We start from the raw sequence: 20731 nt of genomic DNA on the forward strand, positions 1-20731 counted from the left end.
TTCCTGACCTTGTGATCCGCCTTCCTCGGCCTCCCAAAGTGCTGGGATTACAGGCGTGAACCACCGCGCCCGGCCAAATTTTTAAGTTTTTTGTAGAGGTGGGGTCTTGCTGTGTTGTCTGGGCTGGTCTTGTACTTCTGGCCTCAAGTGATCCTTCCACTTCAGCCTTCCTAAGTGCTGGGATTGCAAGCGTGAGCCACTGCACTCGGCCTAACACAATTTTGTGATGGGTCTCCATATTCCTTAACATTAGAAATATATCAGCTGGGCATGGTGGCTCACGCCTGAAATCCCAGCACTTAGGGAGGCTGAGGTGGGCAGATCACTTGAGGTCATGAGTTCGAGACTAGCCTGGCCAACATAGTGAAACCTTGTCTCTACTGAAAATATAAAATTTAGCTGGGCATGGTGGTGCACACCTGTGATCCCAGCTACTTGGGAGGCTGAAGCAGGAGAACTGCTTGAACTCGGGAGGCAGAGGTTGCAGTGAGTCAAGATCGCACCATTGCACTCCAGCTTGGGCGACTGAGCAAGACCGTGTCTCAAAAAAAAGTACTATTTTCCCTACATCCTTGCCTACTCCTGCTATTATTGGAATTCATTCCCTACCTCCCAATCTTATGGGTAAAACTTTCTCTTATTTGTTTCTTCAGCAAATTAAACTTAACTCTGTGGCAAAGTCAGTACTCATTAAATATATTTTATTGAAGGAACATAGTCCACTTGGTAGATTTGAGGCTTGAATACTAGAAAGGCTTCTTTTTTGGTTTTTAATTTTTAAAAGATTTTAAGGTTTTGGTGACTAAACTCAATTATCTATAGATAAAAATATTAATGTCATCTTATCTAAATATGTATAGTCTTGAATCTTCCCTAAGGACTATATAGTGTGATTATATTACTTGTAGATGAGAGATGACTATAGGCAAGTAAGTTTGTATTCTTTTTTTTGAGACAGAGTCTCACTCTGTTGTCTAGGCTGGAGTGCAGTGGCGCCATCTCGGCTCACTGCAAGCCCTGCCTCCTGGGTTCATGCCATTCTCCTGTCTCAGCCTCCCAAGTAGCTGGGATTACAGGAGCCCGCCACCACGCTTGCCTAATTTTTTGTATTTTTTAGTAGAGATGGGATTTTACCATGTTAGCCAGGATGGTCTCAATCTTCTGACCTCATGATCCACCCGCCTCGGCCTCCCAAAGTGCTGGGATAAGTTTGTATTCTTGACCGTCCTAGCCATTTATAGTTAAAATTAGATCCATAATGTTTTTATTTAAAATTCAAAAAGTTTTTTAAATTAAAAAAAAAAAGTATTTTTGAATCGGGGTCTCACTCTGTTGCCCAAACTGGAGTGCAGTGGCACTACTGTGGCTCACACTGTAGCCTCAACTTCCCAGGCTCAAATGATCACCCCCACCTCAGCCTCCTGAGTAGCTGGGATTACAGGTGCATGGCAACATGCCTGGCTAATTTTTATATTTCTTCTAGAGATAAGGTCTCACTAAGTTGCCAGAGCTGGTCTCGAATTGCTGGGCTCAAGTGATTCACCCGCCTTGGCCTCCCAAAGTACTGGGATTACAGGTGTGAGACAGTGCACTGTGCCCATGATGTTTTTATTATTTTGTTTTATTATTATTATTTTATGTTAATGCTTTTTTTCTGAGACAGAGTCTCACTGTTTTGCCCAGGCTGGAGTGCAGTAGCATGATCTCAGGTCACTACAACCTCTACCTCCCAGGTTCAAGCGATTCTCATGCCTCAGCCTCCTGAGTACCTGGGAATATAGGTGTACATCACCACTGCCTGGCTAATTTTTGTAGTTTTACTAGAGACAGGGTTTATCCATGTTGGCCAGGCTGGTCTTGAACTCCTGACCTCAAGTGATCCACCTGCCTTGGCCTCCCAAGGTGCTGGGATTACAGGCATAAGCCACCGCTTCCTGCCTCCATGATGTTTTACATAGCAGATTCAGATACTTTCCAAAACATCTCATACCAGTTGGTGCATTTTTTATGCTTGTTGTTGAAGGAGTATAATAACTGTCACATAATTTGTTTTTTCATAGATTATCTTGACAATGGTAATAATAAAATGGCAATTCAGCAAGCAGATAAATTGTTGAAGAAACATAAGGATCTTCATTGTGCTAAGGTAACTTCATTTGCCCTTCAGTTACTTACCTGTGATGGGTTATATTTGTAATTCCTTACCTTAAAGAGAAAGGAGGGCTGGGCACTGTGGCTCACACCTGTAATCCTAGCACTTTGGGAGGCCAAGGTGGGGCGGATCATGAGGTCAGGAGTTCGAGACCAGCCTGACCAACATGTTGAAAACTCGTCTCTACTAAAAATACAAAAATTAGCCTGGTTTAGTGCGCGCCTGTAATCCCAGCTACTCAGTAGGCTGAGGCAGCAGAATCACTGGAACCCGGGAGGTGGAGGTTGCAGTGAGTGGAGATCGCGCCATTGCATTGCGGCCCGGGCGACAGAGTGAGACTCTGTCTCAAAAAAAAAAAAAAAAAAAAAAAAGAGAAAGGATGGCTAGTAGTGTTTTTTGTTTTTGAGACGGAGTTTCACTCTTGTTGCCCAGGCTGGAGTGCAATGGCTTGATCTCAGCTACCATAGCCTCTGCCTCCCAGGTTCAAGCGATTCTCCTGCTTTAGCCTCTCACATAGTTGGGATTACAGGCATGCACCACCACGCCCAGCTAATTTTGTGTATTTTTTAGTAGAGATGGGGTTTCCCCATGTTGGTCAGGCTGGTCTCAAACTGCCGACCTCAGGTGATCTGCCTGCCTCAGCCTCCCAGAGTGCTGGGGTTACAGGCGTGAGCCACTGGACCCAGCTGACTATTTGTGTTTTTTCTCAGTACTTTATAGGTCATTTATTTCCATAGTCACTTACATGCCACAAGTGATATTTCTCTTTTTTTTTTTTTTTTTTTTGTGATGGAGTCTTGCTCTGTCGCCCAGGCTGGAGTGCAGTGGCACAATATCGGCTCACTGCAACCTCTGCCTCCCGGGTTCAAACGATTCTCCTGCCTAAGCCTCCCAAGTAGCTGGGACTACAGACGTGTCCTACCACGCCCAGCTAATTTTTTTGTATTTTTAATAGAGACGGTGTTTTACGGTGTTAGCCAGGATGGTCTTGTTCTGCTGACCTCCTGATCTGCCTGCCTCGGCCTCCCAAAGTGCTGGGATTATAGGCGTGAGCCACTGTGCCTGGCTGTGATATTTCAATAAAAGCTAACTGTTTATTTATCCTTTGCATATTGCTTACCTAATTTATTTTATTTTCACAGAATCCTTTTATGCAATATTGTGCACTTTTTTTTTTTTTTTTTTTTTTTGAGACAGGGTCTCTATTAGCCAGACTGGAGTGCAGTAGCACATCCGTGACTCACTACAGCCTTGGTCTTCTGATCTCAAATGATCCTCTCATCTCAGCCTCCTGCATAGCTGGGACTACAGGGTGTACCACCATGCCTGGCTATTTTTTTTTTTTTTTTTTTTTTTTTTTGGAGATAGGGTCTCTCTCACTCTGCTGCCTAGGCTGGACTGCAGTGACATGATCACAGCTCATTGCAGCTTTGACATCCCGGACTCAAGTGATCCTCCTACCTCAACCTCTCGAGTAGCCGGGACCACAGATGTACACCACCACACCTGGCTAATTTTTAAACTTTTTGTAAAAATGGGGTCTCACTATGTTGCCTAGGCCAGTCTTGAACTTGCGGGCTCAAGTAATCCTCCCGCCTCGGCCTTCCAAAGTGCTGGAGTTACATTCCTGAGCCATCGAACCTGGCCTATTGTTTTCCTTCAAATTTTTTCTAGGGATGAGATCTCATTGTGTTGCCTAGGCTGGTCTCAAAGTCCTGGGCTCAAGTGATCCTCCTGCCTTAGTCTCCCAAAGTGTTATAGACATGAGTGCACCATACCAGTCCTATTGTTCACTTTTTTTTTTTTCTGAGACAGGTTCTTGTTCTGTCGCCCACGCTGGAGTGCCATGACGTGATCAACCTCCCAAGCTCAAGCAGTCCTCCCATCTCAACCAGTCAAATAGCTGGGTGTACGCCACCATACCCAGCTAATTTTTTATTATTTTTTGTAGAGATGGAGTCTCACCACGTTGCCCAGGCTGGTCTTGAACTCCTGGGCTCCAGTGATGTGCCCGTCTTGGCCTCCCAGAGTGCCGGGATTACAGACATGAGCCACCGCACCCAGCCTGAAACTAGTATATCAGCAACTTAGGCATACCTTAATACTTGTTCTTTCAGATCAGCTTTCTTTGGTTCATATTTCCTTTTCTGTCCTTTTAAAAACTGATTTTTCTTTTGTTACTATCAGGTTTTAAAGGCAATTGGTTTACAGAGAACTGGAAAGCAAGAGGAGGCCTTTACTCTTGCACAGGAGGTGGCAGCCCTTGAACCCACAGATGACAACTCACTGCAGGCACTGACTATCCTTTACCGAGAGATGCACCGACGTATGTTTCTTTCTTTTCATTGTTTTTAAACTTGAGCTGAAAAATTTGGATATTTCTGAGTTATCTGTTTTGTCTGATTTGTCATTCATGATTTGAATGGATGACAGTAGGTAGAATAACACATTAGCCAGGGTTTGTGAGAACTGTAGATAGAAAGGATAGTTTACATGCATTAGGATCCTTGAATTGGAATGAGGATTAAAGTGACTTCATTTTTTTTTTTTTTTTTTTTGAGACGGAGTCTCGCTCTGTCGCCCAGGCTGGAGTGCAGTGGCCGGATCTCAGCTCACTGCAAGCTCCGCCTCCCGGGTTTACGCCATTCTCCTGCCTCAGCCTCCTGAGTAGCTGGGACTACAGGCGCCCGCCACCTCGCCCGGCTAGTTTTTGTATTTTTAGTAGAGACGGGGTTTCACCGTGTTAGCCAGGATGGTCTCGATCTCCTGACCTCGTGATCCGCCCGTCTTGGCCTCCCAAAGTGCTGGGATTACAGGCTTGAGCCACCGCGCCCGGCCTTTTTTTTTTTTTTTTTAGACGGAGTCTTGCTGTGTCGCCCAGGCTGGAGTGCAGTGGCCGGATCTCAGCTCACTGCAAGCTCCGCCTCCCGGGTTCCCGCCATTCTCCTGCCTCAGCCTCCCGAGTAGCTGGGACTACAGGCGCCCGCCACCACGCCTGGCTAGTTTTTTGTACTTTTTAGTAGAGACGGGGTTTCACCGTGTTAGCCAGGATGGTCTCGATCTCCTGAGCTCATGATCCGCCCGTCTCGGCCTCCCAAAGTGCTGGGATTACAGGCTTGAGCCACCGCGCCCGGCCTGAAAGTGACTTCATTTGTAATATTTTGATTTGCTAAATGGAGGCTTCACCCTTATTTTCACTTTTTAATATGGAAAATTTCAAGCAGACAAAAATAGAATAGAATAATAAACCCCGTTGTTCAGCAATTAACACATGGCCCGTTTTATTTTGTTTATACCCTTTCCCCTGGCAGATTATTTCAGAGCATATCCTAAGTAGTCCATCGTTTCTTCTGAAATAAAGGTTTTAATTGTTAATTTCTTAAATATTTCATTGTGAAATAATACATATTTTTCATAGTACATATTATAAAATAATCTTTTTTATGTAACATAAGTAAATTTGATGTGTAATAATGAAAACTCATGAACCTACCTCCTAATTTAAGAAGTGGAGCATTGCCGGGCGTAGTGGCTCACACCTGTAATCCTAGCACTTTGGATGGCGAGGCAGGCAGATCATTTGAGGTCAGGAGTTCCAGACCAGCCTGGCCAACATAGTGAAACCTTGTCAGCTGGGTGTGGTAGTGCTTGCCTATAATCCCAGCTACTTGGGAAGCTGAAGCAGGAGAATCAAAACCTCCACCTCCTGAGTTCATGCATCCTCTCCTGCCTCAGCTTCCCAGGTAGCTGGGATTACAGGCATGCATCACTATCCCCAGCTAATTTTTGTATTTTTAGTAGAAACGGAGTTTCACCATGTTGGCCGGGCTGGTCTCAAACTCCTGACCTCAAGTGATCCACCTGCCTTGGCCTCTGAAAGTGCTGGGATTACAGCCGTGAGCCAAGTGCACCTGGCCTCCTCAATCAATCTTAATTCTCCTTTTACCTATCAAGAGTTACTTGCTATTCTGAATATTTTTTATTCTCTTGCTTTTCTTTAAATGTTTATTACATTTATTTCTCTTAGTAATACATTATTAGTTTTGCTTAATTTTAAACGGTTGTTAGTGTATCTGTACTGTATACGTTCTGTGACTTGCATTTGTCATCTAGTAGCCAAGTGGCTATAGTTAATCCATTTTCACTACCACAAAATATTTCACTGGGTAACTACATTACAATATCTAGGAGTGGAATTTTCAAGTCATGGGGTAAGTGTATGTTTAGCGTAAAGCAAGATAATGTCAACTTCTTTTATAAATAGAATAGCAGTTTTTGAGTTCTGATTGCTTACATGCTTGTCAACACTTGGTATTCTTTTTCTCTTCATTCATTCAAATAGCTCAGATTGTAACATTTGGTATTTGTAACCTTAAACATTTTTGCCAATTTCTTTTGAGACGGGGGTTTTGCTGTGTTGCCCAGGCTAGTTTTGAACTCATTAGGCTCAAGCCATCTGCCTGCCTTAGCCTCCCAAAGTGCTGGGATTATAGGCACAAGGCACTGTGCTCAGCTTCAATTTTGTTTTCAATTTTTACAAAAGATAAAACTTAAGAATTGAGGTATTATATCTGAATATTTACAGATTGTGTTAATTTAGGGATATGGATTCTTCTCCAGTGTTTTAAAAAAATCATTTACTCCACAGATATTGGTGGCATGTTTCTCTATGACTGCTATTCTATCAGAGTCAAAGATAAAAAATGCACTTTCAGCTGGGCGTGGTGGCTCACACCTATAATCCCAGTACTTCGGGAGGCTGAGATGGGCGGATCACCTGAGGTCGGGAGTTTGAGACCAGCCTGACCAACATGGAGAAACCCTGTCTCTACTAAAAATACAAAATTAGCCGGGCATGGTGATGCATACCTGTAATCCCAGTTACTTGGGAGGCTGAGGCAGGAGAATCACTTGAACCTGGGAGGCGGAGATTGCGGTGAGCCGAGATTGCGCCATTACACTCCAGCCTGGGTAACGAGCAAAACTCCGTCTCAAAAAAAAAAAAAGCACTTTCTGCTGTCATGTCACTCATTGTCTATAAGGGGAAATAGATCACTAGACAGTATACTACATTATGTGTTAATAAATGCTACAGTACAGCCTGGGCAACATGGCGAAACACTGTCTCTACAAAAAATAAGTCAGTTGTGGTGGTATGTGCCTTCAGAACCAGCTATTGGGAGGCTGAGGTTGGGGAATCACCTGAGCTTCAAAGGTCGAGGCTGCAGTGAGCCGCAATTGTGCCATTGCATTCCAGCCTGGGCAACAGAGTTAGACCCTGTCTCCAAAAAAAAAAAAGCTACAATATACTTATTTATATAAGATTCCAAGATGGCAGAGGGAGGCAGTAGTCAAATTGCAGTGGAGGAGCAGAGATGGTGTTCAGAGAGAGTCTTACAGTTCAGCTTACATTTGAATTGGGTCTTGACTGATGTTCACTAAAATAAAGGAGGAAAGGAGAATTCAGGCAGAGGGAAGAGTGTAGAGGCATAGAGGTATGCATGATACATCCCAGAGAATCTGGTGGAACTACAAATAGTTTGTGGCTACATGATAAAGTGCTGAGGGAAAGAGGAGACAGAGGCCAGATCCTATAAGATCTTATATGTTGTAAATGCTATGAGGAGACTTGACCTATTCCATGCTTCATTTAAACACCACCTAACCAAGAGATGAATGATGATTGGATGAGGCCAAGCAGATACTTCTATAATGATAGGAGACATCTATTTCTGCCAGATAGGAAGAACATTAAATGCCATTAGAATTTTCTTGAAGTATAACTTAAATCTTATTTCTCTTTATCTTAGCGGAGTTAGTTACAAAACTTTATGAGGCAGCTGTGAAGAAGGTTCCCAATAGTGAGGAGTATCACTCTCACCTCTTCATGGCCTATGCCAGAGTGGGTGAATACAAGAAAATGCAACAGGTAATTTGATCCCCAAACCTACTGGGCTATGGGATTTACTATTAGAAATAAAAGTCTCTTTCGTGTGAGTTAACTGCGCTGGGTGTGTGTGTATAGAAATGAATTTATGGATTTTTTTTGTGTGGAGGTCAGTCAGTTGTTTTCCTTATGTGTTTAAAGTTGAACTATTTTTCAAGATCTTTAAATGTTTTATTTGGGAATAAGTTGATTGTTCTTTTGTGGCCTGATGTTACGTTTTGTTTGGTTTTGGTAATTCAGCTTCAGATTGTCCCACTGCAGCAGATTGCTGTTAAATTTTTAGAAAATGGGCAGATATACCAGAGCAAAAAATGAACAACTATGGAAAGAATAAATTTAAAGGTTACATCTACTTTGCAAATTTAAAGTGTTGATAGCCTGCTAAGATTTTTAAATCCACCAGGGGAAAAATCCCTGTTGCCTGACATGTTTCTTTTTAAATTTATTTTTTGTTTTTTTGTTTTTGGTTTAAGGCAGCGTATTTGGCAGCTACCATATTTTAGGTTTTCTTTACATACATCTGAAGGAGCCTCATTTGAACACATTTAAATTAGGTTGCAGGTAAAGCTAACATCTCAGAGAAATGAAGTTAGCACTATTAAGTCCATAAATGGCTATGATGTCAGGCTAGTATTTTTCTTTTTCTTTTTTATTTGAGATGGGATTTTGCTGTTGTTACCCAGGCTGGAGTGCAATGGTGCGATCTCGGCTCACCGCAACCTCTGCCTCCTGGGTTCAAGCGATTCTCCTGCCTCAGCCTCCTCAGTAGCTGGGATTACATGCATGAGACACCACTCCCGGCTAATTTTGTATTTTTAGTAGAGACAGGGTTTCTCCATGTTGGTCAGGCTGGTCTTGAGCTCCCGACCTCAGGTGATCTGCCCGCCTTGGCCTCTCAAAGTGGTGGGATTACAGGCGTGAGCCACCACACCCAGCCCAAGCTAGTACTTTTTTAGAAATGCTTTCTTTGTGGGTATAATATCTTCTGAAGGCAAAATGTTTTGTGTTTTCATCTTATTCTTTACATTAAATATTGTTACAACAATAGATAATTTGGGCAGGGTGGCAGATACTATATTAATATAAATATAAATTCTTAAAATCAGTCTCTGTATTTTAAGTTTATGCAAGTTTTAACATTGGATAATTTTTTTTTTTTTTTCTGTCTTGTGATGGAGTCTTGCTCTGTTGCCCAGGCTGGAGTACAGTGGCACGATCTTGGCTCGCTGCAACTTCTGCCTCCCAGGTTCAAGCAATTCTCCTGCCTGAGCCTCCCAAGTAGCTGGGATTACAGGTGCACACCACCACACCTGGCTAATTTTTGTGTTTTTAGTAGAGGTGAGGTTTCACCATGTTGGCCACGCTGGTCTCAAACTCCTCACCTCAAGTGATCCGCCCACCTTGGCCTCCCAAAGTGCTGGGATTACAGACATGAGCCAGTGCGCTCAACTGGAGAATTTTTTTGAGAGATCCCATTGTAATTGTTTAATAACATTTTATTAATTTATTTACGGAAAGGTATTTAGACATAATTTTTAAAAATGTAAAATGGCCATGGGTGTGTATTTTTATATATATGTGTATATATATATATATATATATATATATATATTTTTTTTTTTTTTTTTGAGACAGTCTGGCTCTGTCATCCAGGCTGGAATCCAGTGATACGATCTCGTCTCACTGCAACCTTCATCTCCTGGGTTCAAGCGATTCTTCTGCCTCAGCCTCCCGAGTACGGGGACTACAGGTGCACGTCACCATGCCCGGCTAATTTTTGTATTTTTAGTAGAGATGGGGTTTCACCATATTGGCCAGGCTGGTCTCGAACTCGTGACCTCATGATCTGCCCAACTCAGCCTCCCAAAGTGCTGGGATTACAGGCGTGAGCCACCATGCCCGGCCATAAAATGGGTATATTTTTTTAAATTGGCAATGCTAACATATATACATATAAATCCTTAATATCATTTTTATTTGTAAGATTGTGTTTTAAGCAAAGTGTATTAAATATTCATTCAGAAGGACAGAGTAAAAGAAGTTATAGTTCATCCCTGTGGTACATAAAATGCATTCCCCCATCTCTCCAAATAATACTGGGTGTCTTTATATGGTTGACATAGAAAGATGTTCCCAGTATATGTTAATTGAGACAAGCAATGGCCTCTTCCCATTCTTCTCATGTTGTCCTCAGAAAGGATATACTTCTTTCTTTTTCTTTTTTTGAGATAGACTCTCTCTGTCGCCTAGGCTGGAGTGCTGTGGTGTAATCTCAGCTTAACTGCAAACTCTGCCTCCTGGGTTCAAGCGATTCTCCCTCCTCTGCCTCCCAAGTAGCTGGGATTACAGGTGCCTGCCACCACACCTGGCTAATTTTTTTTTTTTTTTGAGATGAAGCCTCACTCTCTGTTGCCCATGCCCAGGCTGGAGTGCAGTGGCGTGATCTCGGCTCACTACAACCTCCGCCTTCCGGGTTCAAGCGATTCTCCTGCCTCAGCCTCCTGAGTAGCTGGGATTGCAGGTGCACACTGCCATGCCCAGCTAATTTTTGTATTTTTAGTAGAGATGGAGTTTCACCATATTGGTCAGGCTGGTCTCGAACTACTGACCTCGTGACCCACCTGCCTCAGCCTCCCAAAGTGGTGGGATTACAGGCGTGAGCCACTGCACTCGACTAACTTTTGCATTTTTTTTTTTTTTTTGAGACGGAGTCTTGCTCTGTCACCCAGGCTGGAGTGCAGTGGCCGGATCTCAGCTCACTGCAAGCTCCGCCTCCCGGGTTTACGCCATTCTCCTGCCTCTGCCTCCGGAGTAGCTGGGACTACAAGCGCCCGCCACCTCGCCCGGCTAGTTTTTTTATATTTTTTAGTAGAGACAGGGTTTCACCGGGTTAGCCAGGATGGTCTCGATCTCCTGACCTTGTGATCCGCCCGTCTTGGCCTCCCAAAGTGCTGGGATTACAGGCTTGAGCCACAGCGCCCGGCCACTTTTGCATTTTTAACAGAGACGGGCTTTCACCATGTTGGCCGGGCTGGTCTCAAACTCCTGACGTCAAGTGATCTACCTGCCTTGGTTTCCCAAAAGTATTGGGATTATAGGCGTAAGCCACCGCACCCGGCTAAGTTTTATTTATTTATTTACTTATTGAGTCTCGCTCTGTCTCCAGGCTGGAGTGCAGTGGCGCGATCTTGGCTCACTGCAACCTCTGCCTCCTGGGTTCGAGAGATCCTCCTGTCTCAGCCTCCTGAGTAGCTGGGACTACAGGTGCGCGCCACTATGCCCAGCTAATTTTTTGTATTTTTAGTAGAGACAGGGTTTCACCATGCTGGCCAGGCTGGTCTCCATCTCTTGACCTCATGATCCGTCCACCTTGGCCTCTCAAAGTGCTGGGATTACAGGTGTGAGCCACTGCACCCTGCCTGCGCCTGGCTAATTTTTATACTGTTGCTGCTTAAGGAAGTTACAGTTTCTTAGCTTAAGTATGCTTATTTTGAGTGTGGAATGTCAGTCTCAGGTATTTCACAAATTTAATGTCATGTTTCACATGGATAAAGGTTTTTGTTTGATTTGCGGATTGTTGATTTTCCATTGCCTAGAATAGCATCTGCACATTAATTTGTTAAGCAAATACAGTTTGTATAAACTGGTGGAGGTAGGAGGGAGGGAAACTTAAGAGCTTCTGCTGCCCCAGATAACATTTCTGGCTGGTGATTCTGAAACCACCATAAATGAAGAGTAGCTAGTTTTTCATATGGTGATAAGGTTTTTCTTTTCCTGTAAATGACATTCTCATTCTGCTTCACCAACTTAGATTCATGTTTTTAAACTTGTCTGTCATCAAAAATTTTGTTTTAGCAGATTATCAGAGCCTGCAAGATCATAGGGTATGGACATGAAATTTTTGCCTTGCATTTTATATTAATTCATATTCTAATGTTACATATTTTTGTCTCTGTATGTCATTATAAAAATGTTTTCCCATATTCTCAAGTAAAATGGATTTCTTAACTTTTATTTATTTTTTAAAATTTATTCATTTTTTGTAGAGATGAGATTTCACTATGTTTTCCAGACTGGTCTTGAACTGCTGGGTTCAAGCAGTCCTCCTGCCCTGGCTTCCCAAAGTGCAGGGATTACAGGCATGAGCCACTGTACCCAGCTAGTTTTCTAACTCAAAGAAAAAATTATTATTTTTTATTTTGATTGTAAAGTCTTCCCAGGGATCAATTGAATTTCCTAACATTTTTCATTCTATACCTGTGGAGTATATGTACCCCAGTGTTAGAAGCAGGAGCCTCAAGCCATCTTAGACTCTCCTATCCTTTATGTCCTTGTTGTCTCTAGATCATCTTCATTCTACTGCTGCTGCATTTTTTTTTTTGACATGGGGTTTCACTCTTGTTGCCCAAGCTGGAGTGCAGTGGTGCAATTCCGGCCTACTGCAACCTCCACCTCCTGGGTTCAAGCGATTCTCCTGCCTCAGCCCCCTGAGCAGCTGAGATTGCAGGCACCCGCCACCACGCCCAGCTAATTTTCATATTTTTAGTAGAGGCAGAGTTTCACCATCACTTTTATCTTTTACCTTAACTTTATTGGCCAAGCTGATCTCAAACTCCTGACCTCAGGTAATCCTCCTGCCTTGGCCTCCCAAAGTGTTGGGATTATAGGTGTGAGCTATGGTGCCCGGCCTCTGCTGTATCTTTCCAGGTTTCTTTTCTATTTGATCTACCCCATCCTGGTTTTGTGCCTCATCACCTCACCTTTTCTTTCTTCCTACTTTGTCTCTTCACAGTACTGCTAAGATGCTATTCCTAGAAGAGTATAGATTTATATATATCACTTCTCTATTCTGTATAGGCTCCTTTTTTAACACCTTACAACAAAAGTACCTTGGCCTACCTTTCAACACTTTTCCTACTACTCTGAATTGTTTTAGCCAGATATCCTCCTTGTTTTTATCAGCATATATCCCTTAACTTTCTTGAATGTTTTTTGTTCAGACTCATTTTTCTCCTACTTTGAGTTGATTCATTTATCCATTCACTGCAAATATTTGTAGTTTTATATGTATCGTTACCACACCCCCGCACCCCCCCGCACTCCGCTGCCATGTTCTGTTTGACCTTCAAAGTCATCTGAAAGATGGCTACTTTGGAGAGGCTTTAATGATAACGTTCTCCTCTTTACTTTCCCTTAAGGAAAGAAGAGGTAAGAAAATGAACAACTTTGCCTTCCTTGGAAAAATCCTAGCATGGTATTTTATATAGGACATTTATTTTTATATTTAGTTTTATCATTTTGATTTTGAGACAGAGTCTCTGTTGCCCTTGCTGGAGTGCAGTGGTGTGATCACAGCTCACTGTAGCCTCGATCTCCCTGGGCTCAGGTGATCTTCCCACCTTAGCCCCTCACCAGTAGCTGGGACCACAGGTGCTTGCCATCACCCTGGTTAACATATATATATATATATATATATATCTGTGTGTGTGTGTGTGTGTGTGTGTGTGTGTGTATAAGATTTTACAATGTTGCCCGGGCTATTCTCAAACTCCTTGAGCTCAAATGATCCTCCTGTCTCAACCTCCCAAAATGTTGAGATTATAGGCATGAGTCATCACGGCTGGCCTAGGACATTTATTTATTATTATTATTTATTTATTTTTTGGAGACAGAGTCTTACTCTGTTGCCCAGGCTAGAGTGCAGTGGCGCAATCTCTGGTCACTGCAACCTCCACCTCCCGGGTTCAAATGATTCTCTATCTTAGCTTCCCGAGTAGCTTGGGTTACAGGTCCCTGCTGCCACGTCCAGCTAATTTTTGTATTTTTAGTAGAGATGGAGTTTCTCCATGTTGGCTCGGCTGGTCTCGAACTCCTTACCTCAGGTGATCTGCCAGCCTCGGCCTCCCAAAGTGCTGGGATTACAGGCATGAGCCACTGTGCCTGGCCCAGGACATTTATTTTTATTGCTAAATACATTTCAGTCATTTATGTGTTTGTTTTCTCCCTCGCTTTTAAATGGCTTTGGGACAGGGACTCGATCTTTGAATCTTTGTCAGGAATAGATAGTTTCTTCTACTTCATAGGAGCTCCATTAGATTGGCAGTAATTTTGGAACTAGATTGATTGGCAGTAGGCAAAAGATTAAAAAACATGAAAATTACCTGATGGAGTTTTTAGCATCAATTACTGGTTGGCTAATTATGGATAGAGTCTAAATTATGCTTGAATAGGTCTATTCTTTTTTAAAAGCATGTTCCTGCTTTTAAGTATTTGCATATTATACATTTTATAATGAAAGATTTCAGTTCTAATTATTGGAATCTTGAAGTAACCATATTATTTTCCTAACCTAAGAAGAATTTTTGAATTATCTTTTAGTAATCTTTTCTGATATTGAAGTTTAAGTGTATTCTCTGGGCTTGTTTATTTGTTTTTACTAATAACTGGTTAATATGGTATCTTCAGTAAAGTTTATTGATGTATAGTACACTTACAAGCCAAATTTTGTGTTTGCTTTGTAGTTTGCTAGAACTATATTGGATTGCAGTGTATTCTGGAAATACCGGACTTTAATTTTAGAAAATTCTGGTTCAGAAATTGAAGTGTCACTCATAACATGAATATTCACCTTTGTGATTACTACTATTGCTATAGCCATCAAGTCACTAGGCATTGACTAACTGGGATATGTAAATATATTGCTGTTCTCCCAAGAAATTTTTTGTCATGTGTCTAGATCATTAATCCCCCTCCGTATGGTGTTTCTAAATAAAATATTTATGGTTCTCTTTTAGGCTGGCATGGCTCTATATAAGATTGTCCCCAAAAATCCCTACTACTTTTGGTCTGTGATGAGCTTAATTATGCAAGTGAGTATGGCATTCAGAATGGGATTGAGGTTTGGTTTTATTTTTTATATAGTCATTGTCCTCAGTGTGTCTTCCGAACTTTTTTTTTTTGAGACGGTCACGCTGTTACCCAGGCAGGAGTGCAGTGGTGCAATCAATCATAGCTCACTGCTGCCTTGACCTCCTAGGCTCAAGCAGTCCCTCTACCTCAACCTCCCAAGTAGCTGGGACTACAGGTGCATACCACCTTGCCTGGCTAATTAAAAGAAAAAATTTTTTTTTTGGTCAGGTGTGGTGGGTCACGCCTGTAATCCCAGAACTTTGGGAGGCCGAGGTGGGTGGATCATGAGGTCAGGAAATCGAGACCATCCTGACCAACATGGTGAAACCCCATCTCTACTAAAAATATAAAAATTAGCTGGGCGTGGTGGCACGTGCCTGTAATCCCAGCTACTCTAGAGGCTGAGGCAGAAGGATCACTTGAACTTGGGAGGTGGAGGTTGCAGTGAGATGAGATTGTGCCACTGCATTCCAGCCTGGGCGACAGAGTGAGACTGTTCAAGACCAGGCTGGTCTTGAAGTCCTGGCCTCAAGCAATCAATCCTCCTGCCTCAGCCTCCCAAAGTGCTGGGATTACAGGCATCAGCCTCTGCATCTGACTGTGAACATTTTGTGTAATCTGTTGCAGCATGTCAGACAGGGAGTTTGTGTTGTCAGTTGACTTAAGTTAGGGATTTTGAGTATTCTTTATGAGTTGGTATATCAGTTTATTTGTGGGTAGCATGGACTGTATTTCCCCTGAATCTCTGATCTATTGCTGGGTTGCTTGATCAAGCATGAGCCTTGAAATGTTTGATATTACAACTTGATGTTTGCCTTTAAGACAACATTGCTGGTTAGTTAATGGCTCATTGAACTGGGTGGCCTTCTTTTATCACTTCTCCTTTCTGAGCCTCAGTTTGCTCTTTTGCAGAAAGGAGACACTTCTCTCCCAGGGACCAAAGTGAGATTCTGTATAGGAGAGGATGGGGAGGAAGGATTTAAAAGTAGTGATTAAGAACAGATGTTATGGGGTCAGACAGGTCTGCCTTCATACATTAGCTTTACCACATGTCTGGTAAAGCTGTTTGGGAAATCTCTTAACCTTAATTTTTTTTTTTTTTCTGTTGTCCAAACTGGAGTGCAGTGGCACAATGCACCTCCTATGTTCAAGTGATTCTCATGCCTCAGCCTCCTGAGTAGCTAGGATTACAATCATGCACCACCACACACACCCAGCTAATTTTTTAATTTTTTTTCAGTAGAGATGGGGGTTTCGCCATGTTGGCCAGGCTGGTCTCAAAATTTCTGGCCTCAAGTGATCCACCTGTCTCAGCCTCCCAGAGTGTTAAGTTTACAGTCATGAGCCACCACGCCTGGCCTAACCTTAGTTTCTTTGTAAAATAAGCATAACATCTACTTTGAAAGGTTGTTTACAAGGGTTAAGTGAGCTGTGAGCAGATTCTGGCGTTATTAACTTTATGAATTTCATGTGTTAATTTTTGTTACCAATTTAAGGTAACTAGCTACTAGTAAACTGTGTAATGAAAGGAATTGGCATTTCTCTTCCAGTATGTGAACATCTCAAAGATACCTGGAAGACTTTCCTTTTCAAATACCTGATAATACTCATAAATAATAAACAGTATAGGCATGCTGCCTCTTTACATTCTTTTAGAAAAATGTATAAATAACCGACTTAAATGCTAGGTTGTATTGTGGAAGCTCAGTATTTCAAGAACACATAGGATAATGAATTTTTAGCAGAGAAATCTTTTGTAAAACAAACCACTCTGTAATGTGCCTCCTTGGCAGGGAGTTCGTATTAGGTCTGATATTTGACATGATGGATTGATAATTATGTGCCCAATTAACGGTAATGTTACTATCAATAGTGCAAGCAGGGGAGAAATTAGAATGAAACGTTATTTTTCTTCTTTCAGTCTATATCGGCACAGGATGAAAACCTCTCAAAAACAATGTTTCTGCCCCTAGCTGAGAGAATGGTAGAAAAAATGGTGAAAGAGGACAAGATAGAAGCTGAGGCTGAAGTGAGTATTTTAAGCCCACTTTTGTGTTTTCATTTTTTTGCTGGTGCTACAGTATTATGTTATAATACTATAAACTTGTTTTGTTCCAGTTTGATAGCTGGGTCCTCACTCTTGGCCTTTGGGTAAATGTGAAGCCCTCAGCTTAGGTCTAATCACTGAGCTGTTTCTAGCAAGTACTCTAGGCTGAGATGTATATAGATGGGAGAGATATAGATGGAGAAGATCCTGTTACCTTTTTCTTACTGTCAGTTTCATCTCATTTGAAGACATGCTCTATTAAATAACTTTTTAAAAACCTATAAATGACTATCTTTTTATTATTGAAAAGTTTCAGAGGTTGCACTTCTTGTTTTTTTTTCTGTAAGGTTGAACTTTATTATATGATCCTGGAACGTTTAGGAAAGTACCAGGAGGCCTTGGATGTCATCAGAGGGAAATTAGGAGGTAATTTTTAAAAATTTTCTTAAAGCTTTTTTTTTCCTATTTAAAAATGAAAAATGTTTATCGTAGAAAATTTCCACATAAGGATATAAAGACATAAACACTTCTGATCATTTTGTTATATTCTTCCAGACTTTTCTGTATGTTGTAAATTTATTTTTAAAAATGTTTTTACTTGAAAATAACAGATTCAGAAACTTCAAGGAATGTGAAAGGTTATGCTTCAGATCTCTAGCCCTCTTCCCTTAGGTTTTCCTCCAGTTATACTTTATATTCTTCGAAAGATTCATCTTCTCCACTTTTTTTTTTCTTAAAACACGAATGAAAACATAGTATGCTTGGCTCATAGAATAATCTTATTCAGTTAGCACAATGTTTTTATTAAAAAATTTTTTTCTTTAAAAATTTTAAATTAATTAATGCCCCTCTAGTTAGGATTTGTACTGTGTAGATACCACAAACATTCCCTCTTTATTTACATTTTTGTCCTATGAAGGCATTTGAGTTTGTGAACTCTGCTCTGTGTGCTGTTATACGCATTATTTATTTTTATTATTTATTGATTTATTTTAAAGAGATGAGGGCTCACTGTGTTGCCCAGGCTGGACTTGAACTCCTGGGCTCAAGCAATTCTCCCATCTCAGCCTCCCAAGTAGCTAGGACTAGGGGCACACACCACCACACTGGGCTCCATTGTTCTTTTTTTTTTGGAGGCAGAGTCTCGCTCTGTGGCCAGGCTAGAGTGCAGTGGCGTAATCTCGGGTCACTGCAACCTCCGCCTCCTGGGTTTAAGCGATTCTCCTGCCTCAGCCTCCTGAGTAGCTGGGATTACAGGCATGCACCACCACGCCCAGCTAATTTTTGTATTTTTAGTAGAGACGGGGTTTCACAATGTTGACCAGGCTGGTCTCAAACTCCTGATCTCAAATGATCTGCCTGCCTCGGCCTCCCAAAGTGCTGGGATTATAGGTGTGAGCCACCACGCCTGGCCTCCATTATTTTTTTATTATTTTAACTAAATTGTATTTCCTAGAGATAAAAGTTCACTGCCTCACTCTCTTTAATGACTGTCCAGTGTTCCACAGTGTGAATATAGACATTTACTTAACCAGTTTTTGGTGCATATTTAGGCTACTCACAAGAAACTTCTTTTTTTTTTTTTTTTTTTTTTTTTTTTTTTTTTTTTTTGGAGACAGGGCCTTGCTCTGTTAGCCAGGCTAGAATGCAGTAGCACCATCACAGCTCACTACAGCCTTGACCTCCAGGGTTTAAGTTATCCTCTCACTACAGCCTCCTAAATTGTTAGGACTCCAGGCGTATGCCACTAAATCTGGCCAATTTTTATATTTTTTGTAGAGGCAGGGTCTCACTATGTTGCCCAGGCTGGGCTTGAACTCCTGGGCTCAAGTGATCTGCCTGCTTCAGCCTCCCAAAGTGCTGCGATTACTACAGGTGTAACCTGTCATGCCTGATTTTTTTTTTCTTTTTTTTAAACTAGATTATAGTTCTATGGATAGTTAAAATTTAGACTCTCAACAGGAAATTCATAATGTAATTTTTGGTATCCTTAATCTACTAAACAGTTGGGCAAATCTAATTTGGTCAGAACTATCATCCTAGTTTTTTTGTTTTCAGTTGTTTGGAAAGAGTTTGATTCATCTCCACTCTCTTTTTGTGTTCTTTCAACATCTCATCTTTCTTACCTCACGTCAGCCCAGCCCTATTTGATGTTTTGGAACTGTATGGATGGGCAGCCTGTCTATGGACTAAATTTACTAGTCCCTAGATGCTGTTGGGATTTTATAAGTATATCCCATGTACTGTTAATAGATCTTCAACCCAATACATTGTGGAACCTATTATTTTACAAAGAAAATGATTATAAAAATTTACTGTCAGTAATGTACTTTTTTCTTTGAAGTAAAATAATCTTTGATAAGATAGTAGTAGTTTGTATGTAATAGTGGTCCCATTTTGTAAGAGAGTGAATTAAAAAATGTGACATTTAGGCTGGGCCCAGTAGCTCACAGCAGTAATCCCAGCACTTTAGGAGGCTGAGATGGGTGGATCACCTGAGGTCAGGAGTTTTTTTGTTTGTTTGTTTTTTTTTTTTTTTTTTTTTTTTTTTTTTTTTTTTTGAAATGGAGTCTCACTCTGTCATCCAGGCTGGAGTGCAGTAGCCGGATCTCAGCTCGCTGCAAGCTCCGCCTTCCGGGTTTACGCCATTCTTCTGCCTCAGCCTCCCGAGTAGCTGGGACTAAAGGCGCCCGCCACCTCACCCAGCTAGTTTTTTTTTTTTTTTGTATTTTTTAGTAGAGACGGGGTTTCACTGTGTTAGCCAGGATGGTCTCGATCTCCTGACCTCGTGATCCGCCCGTCTCGGCCTCCCAAAGTGCTGGGATTACAGGCTTGAGCCACTGCGCCCGGCCGAGGTCAGGAGTTTAAGACCAGCCTGGCCAACATGGTGAAACCCTATCTCTACTAAAAAATACAAAAATTAGCCAGGCATGGTGGCAGGTGCCTGTAATCCCAGCCACTTGGGAGGCTGAGACAGGAGAAGCGCTTGAACCCAGGAGGTGGAGGTTGCAGTGAGCCAAGATCATGCCATTGCACTCCAGCCTGTGTGACAAGAGTGAAACTCCATCTCAAAAAAAAAAGAAAAAAAAAAGGAAGAAAAGAAAATGTGACATTTTCCTTCTTGTGGTTGGACTCTATCTGATTATTGAGCAGAAATGAAACCAGCTTACCAACTTTTACAACTTTTGATTTTAGAGAAGTTGACAAGTGAGATTCAGAGTCGGGAAAATAAATGCATGGCTATGTACAAGAAGCTGAGCAGGTGGCCAGAGTGCAATGCCCTTTCCCGGCGCCTCTTACTAAAAAAGTAAGTAAAAGCTTTCTTTGTACCATTTGACTGTAGTGAGGCTTAAGACCTCACTATTGATTTTCTTGGTGTCTTGTGTTTTAAAGTTTCTGGGCATAAAGTTTTCTTATAGTAGTTGTCTCCTGCATGTTTCTAAAAGTTTGTAAGGAGCCTTCATCTTTCCGTAGAGTATTATAATGGTACTTGTAGTCTGGGCGTGGTGGCTCATGCCTATAATCCCAGCACTTTGGGAGGCCAAGGCGGGCAGATCACTTGAGGTCAGGAGTTTGAGACCAGCCTGGCCAACACGGCAAAACCCTGTCTTTACTAAAAGTAAAAAAATTAGCTAGTCGTGGTGGTGCGTGCCTGTAGTCCCAGCTCCTTGGGAGG

General features: G+C 41.9%; 1 protein-coding gene across 3 annotated transcripts in view; it reads left to right on the plus strand.

Moving 5' to 3' along the window:
• Nucleotides 1-20731, plus strand: part of NAA25 (N(alpha)-acetyltransferase 25, NatB auxiliary subunit) — an 86309-nt gene that overhangs the window by 14164 nt on the left and 51414 nt on the right. For 2 of the 3 annotated variants that reach the window (XM_010378804.1, XM_030938532.1), the window contains exons 2-8: nt 2061-2146; nt 4340-4478; nt 7963-8081; nt 14894-14968; nt 16930-17037; nt 17403-17481; nt 20251-20362. In XM_010378804.1, the coding sequence (XP_010377106.1) occupies nt 2061-2146; nt 4340-4478; nt 7963-8081; nt 14894-14968; nt 16930-17037; nt 17403-17481; nt 20251-20362 (718 nt within the window). The remainder of the gene's footprint in view (nt 1-2060; nt 2147-4339; nt 4479-7962; nt 8082-14893; nt 14969-16929; nt 17038-17402; nt 17482-20250; nt 20363-20731) is intronic. The other variant, XM_010378808.1, reaches the window with a different exon arrangement.

Source organism: Rhinopithecus roxellana, chromosome 10 (genome assembly GCF_007565055.1).
Source record: "Rhinopithecus roxellana isolate Shanxi Qingling chromosome 10, ASM756505v1, whole genome shotgun sequence".
NCBI classification, from domain to species: Eukaryota; Metazoa; Chordata; class Mammalia; order Primates; family Cercopithecidae; genus Rhinopithecus; species Rhinopithecus roxellana.